Here is a 15,530-nt window from a genome sequence, read left to right as displayed (position 1 = left end):
TACTGCATATGCTATGCTTCATAGCACAACCAGCTATACTTCATAGCGCGCCCTTCAAATTGAATCGATTATTCGCTTTGAGCAAAGTGAAAGGTAAATAATCGAAAATGAATCCAATCCATTTGGAATTTTTCCCAAATTATCAATGCAAATTAAAGGGTTGGAAAGGGTAAACAGTAACTAATGTAATATATCTAAGGTGAAAAAATGAGTGGTTATTTTCATGAATAATTTTATTGATTGCGCTGAACACAATTACCACAGCTGATCCAAGTATGCATATTTTAAGTGACAGTCAGTTCTCAACAGTCAATTATTGTCCTTATAGCACAACGATTCACTTATTGGGTGAAAAATTAATTTTCATTCTTTAAACTGCGCTCTAACATATAAACTGACTCAGGTACAAGAATTACAAATTAAACAAAAGGTACATTTTCATGGGAACCAAATAGCCAACATTTATTTAATATTTTTAGTAATTATTTATTATCTCTCATTGAAAAATACTAAGCATGTTGAATTTAACCTTCTTTTAATTTTCATTCATTGACGGTATTTAATGATGGCAGTTACCTGGCTTTAATATTGAGCAAAATATAGATCGCAAAATCATTTCAGCCGAGTGGTTACAAGGAATCACCATACTTTCGAAATTTAGAATTCCATTGTCCTTCATGCATCACTTATAAGACAATATTTAGCACCATTAAATTTTATCACTCTGCAGGAGGCAGAATTAGTTTTTTGACGTCCGGCGAAGGAAGTCTTGAACGACGAACCAATTTTTTCACTGCCTTCCGGCCATTGTTCATTACGACAGCTCTATCTGGTGAATATATTTGTCCAAGATTAGCTTGTCTCAATATTTGCCGGAAACTTTCGGCCGGAACAGCTCCTATGGATGGTTGTCCTGCACCACCTAATGAATTTCTGGCACATAATGAGCAAGGATATCCGACAGGCACAGATCCAGGGAACAGTGGCTGAACGGCTGATGCAACTTCGGATGAATTTGAATTACTTTGTGGGCAATAAGGATAAAATATGACTGGAATAAATCCTATAACTGCGCCAGGTGGTAGTTGCAGATTACCTCCTCCATATGAGGGATAATTGGGTGGAGAACCGCTCGGGTATTGGTTACTTGGCCCTTGAGGATAGGGTGAAGATGATGGAGGCTGTTCTGGATATACGCCTGGATTACCCTGGGGACCTTGAACGTTATTCTGCCCTCCTGGTGACACCAAATAACATGGGCAAGCACCGGGGCTAGGACCAACAGGAAGAGGATAGGGGACAATAACAACCTGTGAAGACGGAGGACCAGTTGGAATGGGTTGTGGATAAAATCCGCCACCACCTGGACGCTCGGTGACTTGGGAACCAGATCCAGGCGGTAAGGGTTGCGGAGTACCTCCAGGATAACCTGGTTGTCCAGGTGAAGTAGGTTGAGGAGGATATCCTCCAGGGCCACTGGGGTATCCTGGCCCACCTGGTCCTCCTGGACCTCCCGGGCCCCCTGGACCTCCTGGGAGGCCTGGTTGTCCCGGCTGCCCTGGCTGACTTGGATAAATCCCGGGTCCGCTTGGATATCCTGGTTGACCAGGTTGTGAGGGCAGTCCAGGATAACCTCCAGGTCCACTTGGATAACCAGGTTGTGTTGGCTGTCCAGGATATCCTGCTCCTCCTGGACCTCCAGGTCCTCCTGGCCCGCCTGGGGCCCCTGGTTGCCCTGGCTCGCCTGGTTGACTTGGATATTCAGGATACACCCCAGGGGAACTAGGACCACTAGGAAACTCTCCACCAGTTCCTCCTGGCAATCCAGGTTGTCCCGCACCTCCGGGACCTCCAGGTCCTCCTGGCCCTCCTGGATACCCTGGCTGCCCTGGTTGTCCTGGCAAACCAGGTTGTCCTGGGAGTCCAGGTTGGCCTGGTTCCCCAGGGTATCCACCTGGTCCACTTGGTCCTGTGGGATACCCTGGTTGTCCTGGTCCTCCTGGACCTCCTGGACCTCCAGGACCTCCTGGTAAACCTGGTGTTCCAGGTCCACCTGGTTGTCCAGGGTATCCTCCTGGTCCTCCAGGGCCACTCGGGTATTCTGGTCCTGGTCCCGTACCAGACGGCCCACTTGGTTGCTGAGGTTGTCCGGGATACCCTGGCTGCCCAGGATAACCGCCTTCACTTCCTGGTCTAGTTGGGTAACCTGGCTGGTTTGTGCCGGGTGGAGAAATCGGTCCTGATGGATATTGTGGTTCTCCTGGTCTAATTGGTTGTCCAGGGTATTGGCCGCTTCCAGAAGGTTGTGTAGGGGTACCTCCAGGACTAGTAGGTCTAGAAGGATATCCGGGTTCTCCTGCTCCTCCGGGCCCTCCAGGCCCCCCTGGAGCACCTGGTCCTCCAGGGTATCCAGGTTGTGATGGTGGAGTTGGTGGAAAACCTCCAGGACCTTGAGGCCCGGTCCCTCCTGGCCCACTTCCTCCTGGGCCTGATGGTTCCGTAGGTCCTCCAGGTCCTGTCGGATATCCAGGCCCGGTTGGAACGCCAGGTCTGCTTGGGTCTCCTGGTTGTACTGGCTTTCCTGGTTTAGTAGGTGTCCCCGGATAATTTTCCTCTCCGCTCGGTCCAAGTGGGTATTCTGGTTCACTAGGTCTACTTGGTTGACCAGGAAATTGTCCACTAGGCGCTCCAGGTCCCACTGGATACCCAGGCTGTGTTGGATATCCTTCTTCCCCACTTGGTCCAAGTGGATAACCTGGTTCTCCTGGTATTCCTGGACCTCCTGGTCCCCCAGGATATCCTGGTTGTCCTGGTCCTCCGGGACCTCCAGGGCCGCCTGGTCCTCCTGGGTAACCTGGTTCACCTGGATATTCAGGTTCTTCTGATCCTGTATTAAAGTCAAATCATTCACTTAGTCATAAGGTTGATACTTATAAACAATATTATTGACTATTAATGTTCGTTTTCTATCAAACTATTTCTGATCAAGAACTGCAGCATTTATTGCTCTTCATTTTAACATACTTTTTTGACAGGGCTCAGTGTATAGTTTTTTATAGAGGTAACCTACCTGAGGATATTTGAAAATTTTTCCTACTAACTACAGTATTTATGTATTAAGGAACGTGGTCGTGTGCGCCTACAAAGGCTTCACACTGTTCTTTCGGCTTTGACAGAGTTTAGAATTTTCTATGATTTTCTCCTAATAAACATTTTATATTTTATTTATTTAATACATAATCCCATAATTCCGAGAATTCTAATTGTTCTGGTATGTTAAGCTCCGTATTCATATGCATCATTAGCATCAGAGTTTCTCCCTTTTGGATTAAAATTATTAAGTATATATGCTCTGATTAGATCAAATCCAAATCATGGATATTAGCTAATTGGTCCCGTCAATTGGTTACGCGCTAAAGAATTTTCTCATTACAAGTATACTAACTAAGACTCGGTCTCTCACATCTATCACCGCAAGAATTACACATTATTTTTAAATATGTCGATTTTTTGCTGGAATTTTAACCTCTCTAATGATTTAGGATCTTCTTGTTTATGGGTATCATTTTCTAAGGCCAACCGCATTTAAATGTTTATGTTTTTCAATGGAATTTTAAAGTTAAACTTTGGACGCAAAACACTGGTATCGTATGCCGCCTGGAAAGTACATTTTAATGATACTTGGATGGAATGAAAACTGGCTTATGCAATTTTGTCATGGAAAAACACTCATTACCATAGGCCTACTATGTAGATTAAGAAAATAACATATGGTTCTTTCAAGCCCATTAATCTTTCAAGCATGAGACGCTCGAGTGCCTTGGTATATTCACATTAGCTTGAATGTGGTACACTGCATAGCACAAAGTCCTTATTTGAACTTAAAGGTTTACCTAAACAGCATTGCATTAGTTTGCGTAATTTACTTTCACGTAACGTAAGTGGAAAGTGGGAATTTTATTGTAGACAATAAGAAAGAAAAGATTTGTGTTAGCAAAAGAGGCAATTATAAACAGGATTGGTGTAACGTATTCTAAATAAATATGTGAAGTAAAGAAATATAAAAAAATGAACGCGAAATATAAGGGATTATCGATGTACAACATAGTTTAAAACCTAAAAATTGGTAAAGAGCATAATCATTGAATGGAGTAATACAGGATAAGCAAGTAGGAGATGGAGGAAGTTAGACAAAGAGTTGGCGCGAAGAGGGTAATTGACGTCTCATAAAACCAGAAAGCGAAGTGGATGAAATATTGAAGCGTACTGATTTTTATACAGCCGAAATGAAAGGGAAACGTTTGTGTTAATATGGAAAAATGATCTGACAAAACCTTTAAATAGCATGAAGGCAATGGAAATTAAGAAAAAAAGGATTAATGTAGGACAATTAAGGGAAATCTTGCGCAACACGCAAGTATAAACGGCTTGAATAGTTAAATATTGGACAATATCTAAGACAAAAATATTTCTTCAATATAATAGCCATCCCTAATAATACCTTGAAGTCAAATTCCGGGGCAATAATTGTGTTAAATATTTTATTGGCATAGGCGTTAACATTGTTATCAAATTGATTCTTTGATAAAAGAAATGGTAATGCTCCATTACCCATCTCACCTGATGCTTGCAGTCAGTGCTATGTATCTTTTTGGTGGATTGTAGGGTTTTCATGAAGACGTGTGGTGCTCTTTTTAATTGACTCGCTCTTTTGATTAAAGAATGTGGTGTAAATATTTCAATATATTTTGAGTTTTTCCGGGGGATAACATCGAATGGAGATAATGCACAGTGAAATATTTTTCATGAATACGGTTATTCATACTATTTTCTGTGTTATATTTTTTACTTACTGTATTATTTTTCTGTATTATATTTATTAGGTACTGAATGGAAAGCTTTGGTTATTTGATATAATTTGATTATTGTACGAATTATTTTATCATAAGATATCATGAAGTCATTACATTTTGCGACCCATTGAACTATTTAGCAGTTTAAATGTTAAAAGTACGATATCAATGACTATGGTACCATTTGACTCCTGGGAGTATCGTACGTTTTCAACAATTTGTAATGGATTTCCTATTTTAAATATGAAATAGTCCCTTGCGAAATGTGTTTACCAGGAGGCTCAATGGGCTCTTGTCCTCCTGGATATCCTGGTTGTCCACCAACACCTCCCGGACCTCCTGGGCCTGGGAAGCCTGGCTGACCTGGTTGGCCGGGTTGGCCTGGTCTTCCTGGTTGTCCAGGCCTTCCCGGTTGCCCCGGACTTCCTGGTTTTCCTGGTCCTCCTGAGCCACCTGGATAACCGGGTTGTCCAGGTCTTCCTGGTTGTCCCCCGATACCGCCTGGGCCACTAGGTCCCCCAGAGCCACTTGGACCTCCGGTGCCACTTGGTCCACTCGGTGCGCTTGGTTCTGTAGGCTCACCCGGGTAGCCTGGTTCACCTGGCCTGCCAGGTTCTCCGGGAGCCCCCGGGGCACCAGGATAGCCAGGTTGCCCCGATTCTCCTGGGGCACCAGGTCCTCCAGGTCCACCGGGGCCTCCTATTGTAGAGGATGTAATTGATAAGTTTTCTTTCGACAAAATATATACCAGCCAAAATAGTAATTCCTTAGTTACGTCATTGTAACATGATATTTCTTACTGGGGGATGAAACGTAATTTACAAAAACATAATAACTGAAAAAGAATGTTAAAATTAACATATGAACACCCATCGATCACGTGTATTTTAAATCATGATTATGTCTGACGCGTAAAATCCCCGGGAAATGGTTATTCTGTATGAATTATTATGTTTACTTATGTTACTATATTTACTTACGATGTTCTTTAATTTTTACAATATATTATGTCTCATATTATTAAGAATTATTTTCCAATAGCCGTAATTCTGCCGCATAAATAACCTTAAATCAATCATTATTAATAATGCACCAACGGCAATTATACGAGTTTGTATATGATTGAATTTCTATATATTTCTAAGTCGCTGGCCAGAATATGAAATATTCTTCATGAATAACATTTCTTATATATCTTTACTAAATTTCCGTGGCAAATAAATTTTGCAGTGAACAGTAGACTACTTTCAGGCTTCACACTAACGAAATACGTTTAGGTTTTCTATTTAATGCCGAGATGGGTAAGGAAAATGGTTAATTTAGCATGCAGTGAGTATCTTCCCTCTAATCAGATAAGGTAAAAAATAAGCTGACCTACGAATTATCAATTTTGCTTTTCAGAATGGCTTCAAATTTTTGGGAAATACAACTATTGGTCCTTACTTCAAAGAAAATTGAAATTAAGTCACTTACTGAATTCATACCCCTATTACAAATCCCTAAATAATTCCTTAAATTTGTTCTGTAAAAATGGCTACTCAGAGTGAAGCCGTTGACGTAGATAGTCTGTTACGTATGAACATATAAGTTTTCTACTTAATGCCTACAGTGGATAAGGAATGTGCGTGATATTTTGTCATGAAAAATAAGTTGATAGATTCATTTATCCATTAATGCAAGGCAGGAAGTAAAGTACAGATATACCCATTGATTTGTCTTACTGGGAAAATGCAATACAGGAATTGTGAAATATAATCACCAAAACGTATGTCGAAAAATTTATTACCTGGGTATCCTGGGTAACCTGGCTGACTAGGGATTCCACCAGTTCCTCCAGGTCCGCTCGGATAGGTTGGGCTAATAGGTCTTGTGGGACCGCCAGCCCCTCCAGGCTGTCCGGGATAACCTGGCTGTCCAGGCTGCCCTGGTAGTCCTGGTTGACCACCGATTCCACCCGGCCCCCCTGGGTAAACTGGTTTGCCAGGCTGGCTAGGATATGTTGGTCCAGTTGGTCCTCCAGGTCCACCTGGTCCCCCCGGGCCTCCTGGAAACCCTGGTTGACCACCTGCACCACTAGGACCACCAGGTTCTGATGGATATCCAGGTCTACTTGGTTTGCCTGGTAGCCCTGGGCCACCTGGACCACCAGGACCCCCGGGACCTCCCGGTCCCCCGGGATATCCTGGTCTGCCAGGTTGTCCAGGTAGACCTGGTTGTCCGCCGGGCCCACTAGGTGATCCTGGATACCCAGGCCTCACCGGTTTTCCAGGTTGAATAGGGCCTCCCGGTCCACCAGGACCTCCCGGTCCACCAGAACCTCCCGGACCTCCTGGGTATCCGGGTTGACCTGGTTTCCCTCCAACACCACCTGGTGATCCTGGGTATCCGGGTTCGTCAGGTTGCACACCTGGTCCACTTGGTCCACTGGGACTTGCTGGATACCCTGGTCTACCAGGTTTCCCAGGTTGACCTGGTACACCTGGGCCTCCTGGTCCACCTGGACCTCCAGGACCTCCTGGATATCCAGGTTGTCCGGGTTGACCTCCTATTCCATTAACTCCTCCGGGTCCACTTGGTCCTGGATATCCTGGTCTGCCAGGTTGGCCAGGTAGCCCTGGGCCTCCCGGTCCACCTGGACCTCCTGGTTGTCCTCCTACACCTCCTACACCTCCTGGCCCACTTGCTCCTCCTGGGTAACCGGGTCTTCCAGGTTTTCCTGGTTGTCCTGGACCGCCGGGCCCTCCTGGGCCACCTGGATATCCTGGTTGTCCTGGCTGTCCACCATTACCACCTGAACCATCGGGTCCGCCAGGATATCCTGGTTGCCCTGGTTGACTTCCAATTCCTCCTGGTCCGCTTGGTCCACCTGGATAACCTGGTTGACTTCCAATTCCTCCTGGTCCGCCTGGTCCTCCTGGATATCCTGGCCTTCCCGGTTTACCGGGTAGTCCTGGCCCACCCGGTCCTCCTGGACCTCCAGGGCCACCTGGACCGCCTGGATATCCTGGCTGTCCTGGTTGACCGCCAATTCCTCCTGGACCGCCGGGTCCTCCCGGATAACCAGGTTGACTTCCAATTCCTCCTGGTCCGCTTGGTCCTCCTGGGTATCCTGGTCTTCCAGGTTTACCTGGTAGCCCTGGCCCACCCGGTCCTCCTGGACCTCCGGGGCCACCTGGATATCCTGGTTGTCCTGGTTGACCCCCAATTCCTCCTGGACCGCCGGGCCCTCCCGGATAACCTGGTTGACTTCCAATTCCTCCTGGTCCGCTTGGTCCTCCTGGATATCCTGGTCTTTCAGGTTTCCCTGGCTGTCCTGGCCCACCCGGTCCTCCTGGACCTCCAGGGCCACCTGGACCGCCTGGATATCCTGGCTGCCCTGGATGTCCACCAATTCCACCTGGACCACTGGGTCCTTCTGGGTATCCTGGTTCCCCTGGTTGACCTCCAATTCCTCCTGGTCCACTTGGTCCCCCTGGATATCCTGGTCTTCCAGGTTTACCTGGTAGCCCTTGCCCACCCGGTCCTCCTGGACCTCCAGGGCCACCTGGATATCCTGGTTGTCCTGGCTGGCCCCCAATTCCTCCTGGTCCGCTTGGTCCACCTGGATAACCTGGTTGACTTCCAATTCCTCCTGGTCCGCTTGGTCCTCCTGGATATCCTGGCCTTCCCGGTTTACCGGGAAGTCCTGGTCCGCCCGGTCCTCCTGGACCTCCAGGACCACCTGGACCGCCTGGATATCCTGGCTCTCCTGGATGACCTCCAATTCCTCCTGGACCGCCGGGTCCTCCCGGATAACCTGGTTGACTTCCAATTCCTCCTGGTCCGCTTGGTCCTCCTGGGTATCCTGGTCTTCCAGGTTTACCTGGTAGCCCTGGCCCACCCGGTCCTCCTGGACCTCCAGGCCCACCTGGATATCCTGGTTGTCCTGGTTGACCGCCAATTCCTCCTGGTCCGCTTGGTCCACCTGGATAACCTGGTTGACTTCCAATTCCTCCTGGTCCGCTTGGTCCTCCTGGGTATCCTGGTCTTCCAGGTTTACCTGGTAGCCCTGGCCCACCCGGTCCTCCTGGACCTCCAGGCCCACCTGGATATCCTGGTTGTCCTGGTTGACCGCCAATTCCTCCTGGACCGCTTGGTCCACCTGGATAACCTGGTTGACTTCCAATTCCTCCTGGTCCGCTTGGTCCTCCTGGATATCCTGGTCTTCCAGGTTTACCGGGTAGCCCTGGCCCACCCGGTCCTCCTGGACCTCCAGGCCCACCTGGATATCCTGGTTGTCCTGGTTGACCGCCAATTCCTCCTGGTCCGCTTGGTCCACCCGGATAACCTGGCTGACTTCCAATTCCTCCTGGTCCGCTTGGTCCTTCTGGGTATCCTGGTCTTCCAGGTTTACCTGGTAGCCCTGGCCCACCCGGTCCTCCTGGACCTCCGGGGCCACCTGGATATCCTGGTTGTCCTGGTTGTCCGCCAACTCCACCTGGACTACTAGGTCCTTCTGGGTATCCTGGTTCCCCTGGTTGACTTCCAATTCCTCCTGGTCCGCTTGGTCCTCCTGGATATCCTGGCCTTCCAGGTTTACCGGGTAGTCCTGGCCCACCCGGTCCTCCTGGACCTCCAGGGCCACCTGGACCGCCTGGATATCCTGGTTGTCCTGGTTGACCGCCAATTCCTCCTGGACCGCCGGGTCCTCCCGGATAACCTGGTTGACTTCCAATTCCTCCTGGTCCGCTCGGTCCTCCTGGGTATCCTGGTCTTCCAGGTTTACCAGGTATTCCTGGTCCACCAGGTCCTCCTGGACCTCCAGGGCCTCCTGGATATCCTGGTTGTCCTGGCTGTCCCCCAATTCCTCCTGGACCGCTGGGTCCTCCCGGATATCCTGGTTGCCCTGGTTGAATTCCAATTCCTCCTGGTCCGCTTGGTCCTCCTGGATATCCTGGTCTTCCAGGTTTACCGGGTAGTCCTGGCCCACCCGGTCCTCCTGGACCTCCAGGGCCACCTGGATATCCTGGCTGGCCTGGTTGACCTCCTATTCCACCCGGACCTCCAGGTCCTCCAGGATATCCTGGTTGTCCCCCTATTCCACCTGGTCCACTTGGTCCTCCAGGATAACCTGGTTTTCCAGGTTTACCAGGTAGTCCTGGCCCACCTTGTCCTCCAGGTCCTCCTGGGCCACCTGGACCGCCTGGATATCCTGGCTTTCCTGGCTGACCCCCAACACCACCTGGCCCGCCGGATCCTCCTGGATATCCTGGTTCTCCTGGTTGGCCTCCAATTCCACCTGGTCCACTTGGTCCTCCTGGATATTCTGGCTTTCCTGGTAGACCCGGTCCACCTGGGCCGCCGGGTCCGCCAGGGCCACCTGGACCACCTGGATATCCTGGCTGACCTGGTTGTCCTCCTGCTCCACCTATACCTCCTGGCCCGCTAGGTCCTCCAGGGTAGCCAGGTCTTACAGGTTTTCCAGGTTGCCCAACTCCTCCAGGTCCTCCCGGACCTCCAGGTCCTCCTGGATATCCTGGTTGACCTGGTTGTCCCCCTGTTCCTCCTGCCCCTCCGGTGCCTCCGGGAAATCCCGGTCTCCCTGGTTTTCCAGGCCCCCCCGGTCCTCCTGGGCCACCCGGCCCTCCTGGTCCCCCTGGATACCCCGGCCGTCCGGGTTGTCCTGGTTGTCCACCTGGCCCACTAGGTCCACTTGGTCCTCCTGGATAACCAGGTCTTCCCGGTTTACCGGGGCCACCTGGTCCTCCGGCTCCTCCTTGTCCTCCGGGATACCCTGGCTGTCCGGGTTGCCCAGGCTGTCCACCTGGATATCCTGGTCTTCCGGGTTTTCCTGGAACACCCGGTCCTCCTGGCCCCCCGGGGCCACCTGGGAGTCCTGGTTGTCCTGGTTTTCCTGGCTGCCCTGGTTGTCCAGGTTTTCCTGGTTGCCCTGGTCTACCCGGTTGACCTGGTTTCCCAGGTTGGCCTGGCCGCCCTGGTTGTCCTATAACTACTCCACCTCCTATAACGCCTCCTCCGGTGGGCCCTCCTTCGCTTCCTGGAGGCATTATTCCTCCCGGACCAAACCCACATCCCTTTGGGAAGAATAATTGACTCCATGGAGTTAGAATACCGTGGTGCTCGTGGTGTTCATGATGATCACCACCACCTTCACCATGTTCATGATGCTCTTCGTTGTGTGGGTGCAGGAATATTTCAACTGTTTGTCCCGGCGCAACCACCCTGTAACCCCAGCCATCGGACACGTAATGTGTTACTCTTAAACTACCCTCCGGGTCCACATAGCCGTAGCATCCGTACACGACACCATCTGGTCCCCTTGTCTCATGATGGAATTGTCCATCTGGTCCGATTTCATATCCGAACTGGTATTCACCTGCTGATGATAATTTATTTTGCATCGTAAAACAGACAGAATAAGCATATGTTCAATTGCTAACTAAAACCGGTTTACAAGATACTGATATATAATTTATAAAATTTTTGTTTAAAGTATATCTTCGCTAATTATTATGATCAATATTTTGCCTACTTAAGCGGCCGATTGCTGCAATTTGTTCAGAGTAATGATAGAGTCCCAACAGGGAATAAGCCCCCTACCCTGATGTGTGAAATTCACACGTCAGGGTAGGGGGCCTAGTTCCTTTCCCTGTGCCGGTTACGATTTCCTCGGAACCCCTGGTACCCGAAGAATCACATAGCTTGGGTGCCCAGAGAGGCTTGCACGGTAATCGAACCCGGGCCCTCCATTCACTAGTCCAGCGGTCTGGACTCCCGCGACCCACATACGAGTATATGCAAAATATTGCTTGAAATGCTCTCATTTCCTTTCCTTAGCGCGATATACAATAATATATAATCACTTTTAGGTTATCACTATTATAAAGGCTCGCTTGTAGTTTTTTCTTTCCTAATTTATATCACATGGATGGGTTTATACTAAGATAAGATAGATTATATATTTACAATTTACAATTATTTGGATAGATAATTGAATTTTATTACTTTTAAAAATTGGGTTCATTCATTGAAAAAACCACGGGAAGTGACATTTAGCAATGATTGATATATACTATATACTGTGAAACAATTCCAACACTATTATGTTTCTAGTGACTAATTTCATACTGTAGTATTTTGCGCTCCATTATTCCACGAAATATGAAGATCTCTAAGTCAGTCGCGTAAACATTCAAAAACATATTTCATACATTTCGATATCTTTCCATTCTTGTTTCTTTTCTTTTCGCAGGGGTAAATAGAGAAATATCAATGATTATCCTATAGTCCCACAATAGCAGATAACAGTCATAAATCAGCATTGCTTAAAGTTTGAATTTCTGAATCGTTTTTCCAAATGTTAATTTTCCCCCGCACAATTTGTCAGTGGCACCCAGGGATAGTACGTGGACGTCGTGAAAATATGACTCTGTCTAGCATTTTCTTAGATATAGTATATATATATATATATATATATATATATATATATATATATATATATATATATATATATATATATATATATATATATATATATATATATATTATATTTATAATGTTCGTTTATTCATGAGAATATTAATTGTATATTTAATTTGTAATTTAGTCATCGTATTTGGGTTCGATATTAAAGGATCAAAAAAATATTATTGAAAACATTATTTTACTTAACTGCAATATAGAATACAGTTTGGCGAGGAACTGCATTATTGAATAAAGCAACTGAGATGGTGATATATAATGTTACTACAAAGATTCCGTAGAATATTCTTTGTGGCTGAGGATGTAACTATTCATTCTCTTATCCGTTTTAGACTTGTCCGATTTAGACTTATATACATTGTATCCCGTCCTATCGTTTCACACAATATTTCTAAAGTTTCGCTGTAAAGTTAATCAATTAAATGTAATTTATCGCTGCAAATCTTTACTAAGGTGATATCAAATTGTTCGCCCTAATTTATTTGTTTTTGTTCTTGTTATTTATTCATGTATTTATTGTTCTCAATATGGACTGAATTTTCATATTACATAATGTTCATGAAAGCGATTGTGCTTCTTACAGCGAATAATATTAACATTTATAGAAGTAACGTAATAGTACTCTTAGAAGCGTGTAAAGAAAAAAAAGTTATTGTCAAGAGAAAAAATGACCATTAAAATATTTAACCAAAGCTAGATCAGAATATTTATTAATTGGAGTTTTTTGAGTAGTTTTAACTGGTCCAATTAACACCGACTTAAAAATGTAAAAGAAAAGCTATGAATAAATGATTTAGTCAGCGAAACTAGTTTACCAGCTTAGTCAAACTGAGAAACTAGTGACCAGTTAGGTCAAATGGAGAAGTGAAGTCTTCTAATTTCATGTTCGAGGCATTCCATAAATTTTCATCAAGTGTTCGAAATAACGTATTCAGCATTAAATAAACGCCTGAATTGGAAAATGGTTACGGTGCAAGTGTAGTATTAGATGGAGCTGGCCACTATTTATCAGTGCATAACGGTTTCGCTATTTGAAAATTTGGATAAAAATTGCATTTCGATGAGATTCTAATTCTCCGAACTTTATTCTCGCCTAGTGAAAGCTCTCTTAATTCGAATTAATAAATCTATTACAACAACTACAACGATCGATACTATTAAGACCAATAAAACTAATGAATGACCTCTAAGACTATGAATGAAGTAGTTTGAAATGAGAAAAAGTGTATGTCCACCGAGTAATTTATTGCGTATAGTGTGTGTCAATGCCAATGAGTCATCAACGTATTAGGTATACCTTATCATGAAGCGTTGGCACTAAAACAAATGGTACGCAATGAAACACGGTGGATATTACAATTTTTATTATTATAAACGTTTAACATATTCATTCTGCATATTAGAATCTGCCAGTCCTAAACAAGAGGTTTACGTTCATTGGCATCTCGTTCCTTTGTAATTTTTTATGGTCTCTTAGCCCTTCAACAGCTTACTTGTATTGAAGTTTTGCTCCAAATACTGAGATTTGTCAGGTTGCTCAATGTTCACGACTACTTCTCTCTCGTCGTCGGCTTGCCGCTTTTTCTTCACTCGCCCGGCGTTCGTCCCATCGCAGGAGCTTAGGAGAAATATCTGGAAAGAAAAAAATGAAGGCATTCGTTAGACTGATATGTAAAATGCTTATCAACTTAACACTAAAAAAGCTTTGTGCGAAATAATGACTTCTGCTTCTGCAGAATGGGGGACTCGTGATATTAAGTTTCTATTTGCACGATTTTTGCTTTCCAAGTTACTTCCCGGTTCGTTTGTAACCAATAACTGTAACTTGAAAATCATCGACAACTGATTTGCAGTCTCGTGGTAGGAATGAAAATAGAAAAAAAGATGACTAAACAGATTATTTTATGCTTTATTATGGCTGATACTATTAAAAACATACGAATGGATTCCCATATGAAATTTCGTCAATTATTCAAAGCCTTTATTTAATTTTTCAAAAGATCCCTAGTGATGAAGGTTGCATGTCGTCAACAGTGTTAACCAAATAGTTAGTGTGATGACGGCTAGCTAATCCAATAATCTCTTCATGGCTTCATTTTTATTAGTTTTAATATCTGAAATTTATTAGCAGTAGTCAGTCTAACGGGTTAGGGTAAATTTTGATGAACCCAAGCTAAAATTAATATGTACGTGTACTTTCTTTTTGTATGTGTTTGTACTATTACCGTTTTTCATTGTGCTTTGCGAATTCCACGCTAAGTCCTTATTTTTCATTTCTACTTTTCATCAAGTAGTAAAGATCTCTTTGACCTCTTTAAAAGGGATAAAACTACAGTGCTCCCGCAAATAGTGCCCGAAATTTGCACTAATTTTTTCGCAGCATCACGCACTCTGGTAGGCACCCAAATTTGATCTCCCACGTCCCTCCCTGTAATCCTTGGCTTCAGGCCAGCAGGTGTATTTGAGTTTCATTGAAACCTCCTGGCACGACCCAGAAGGAACATGGAACAAAATTATAGAACTCGGTACAGGCTTTCATGTATCTTCGAGTTCGTTCGTTTCCGTTAGAGGTCAGGTCTCGCAGCGGTTCTCCTGCGCAGTCGCCGTAGCGTCGCGAGAGACTGCCGCTAGGTGCCACTGATGGAATTCGTACGTTTGCTGGGGCAAATACGGACACAAGTCTAGTTAAATAGACCGGTTGGGATGTTACTCGATTGAAACGGAGCAAGTTAGTGAATGGAAAAAAAGGCAAATGATTCATTTGTTGTGTGGCTAAGCGGTAACTACTGCGGTTAGTACTTGATGGATCAATTTGTTTGCGAAATAATACACGTTACTCCAAAAGCATGCATATACTGTGGAGAATTCTTATTCACTATGGTCTCGTAAAAGATAAGCATTTAAATTTATTGTAGGTATGACCAGTCAAAAATTTAAAGAAAGATAAAATGTGTTAAAAGTACTTAAATTTAGCGATTTGAAGCCACACTACATTGCAAGATCGGATAATGGCGACATAATTCAACCATACTACGCATATCGAGTAAACAACAGATTGATCAATTCGTTTTATCCTGTCGAAAGATCACGACCCAAACAAAGAGTTAAACAGTGATACGCTATGCTATTCTTGTGTTTATAATACGTTCTATCATAAACCAGCACATCATACTCGTACTCGTATAACTGGGTATA

The 15,530-nt window shown here is 45.3% G+C and overlaps 1 protein-coding gene across 1 annotated transcript in view; it reads right to left on the bottom strand.

The window, feature by feature from the left end:
* Window positions 1–221: 221 nt before the first annotated feature.
* LOC139686897 (collagen alpha-2(IV) chain-like) overlaps window positions 222–15,530 on the bottom strand; it is a 138,380-nt gene continuing 123,071 nt past the window's right edge. The window contains exons 2-9 of the mRNA XM_071583972.1: window positions 13,829–13,967; window positions 10,328–11,229; window positions 9,115–10,234; window positions 7,261–8,955; window positions 6,730–7,209; window positions 5,432–5,549; window positions 5,127–5,362; window positions 222–2,887 (exon numbers count right to left, since the gene is read on the bottom strand). Of these exons, the coding sequence (XP_071440073.1) occupies window positions 720–2,887; window positions 5,127–5,362; window positions 5,432–5,549; window positions 6,730–7,209; window positions 7,261–8,955; window positions 9,115–10,234; window positions 10,328–11,229; window positions 13,829–13,967 (6,858 nt within the window). The 3' untranslated portion in view covers window positions 222–719. The remainder of the gene's footprint in view (window positions 2,888–5,126; window positions 5,363–5,431; window positions 5,550–6,729; window positions 7,210–7,260; window positions 8,956–9,114; window positions 10,235–10,327; window positions 11,230–13,828; window positions 13,968–15,530) is intronic.

Source organism: Hetaerina americana, unplaced genomic scaffold, assembly GCF_022747635.1.
Source record: "Hetaerina americana unplaced genomic scaffold, ioHetAmer1.1.p SCAF_15, whole genome shotgun sequence".
In the NCBI taxonomy this organism is placed as follows: Eukaryota; Metazoa; Arthropoda; class Insecta; order Odonata; family Calopterygidae; genus Hetaerina; species Hetaerina americana.
Note: the sequence above shows the minus strand (reverse complement) of the source record. Positions and strands in the feature narration are given on the sequence as shown.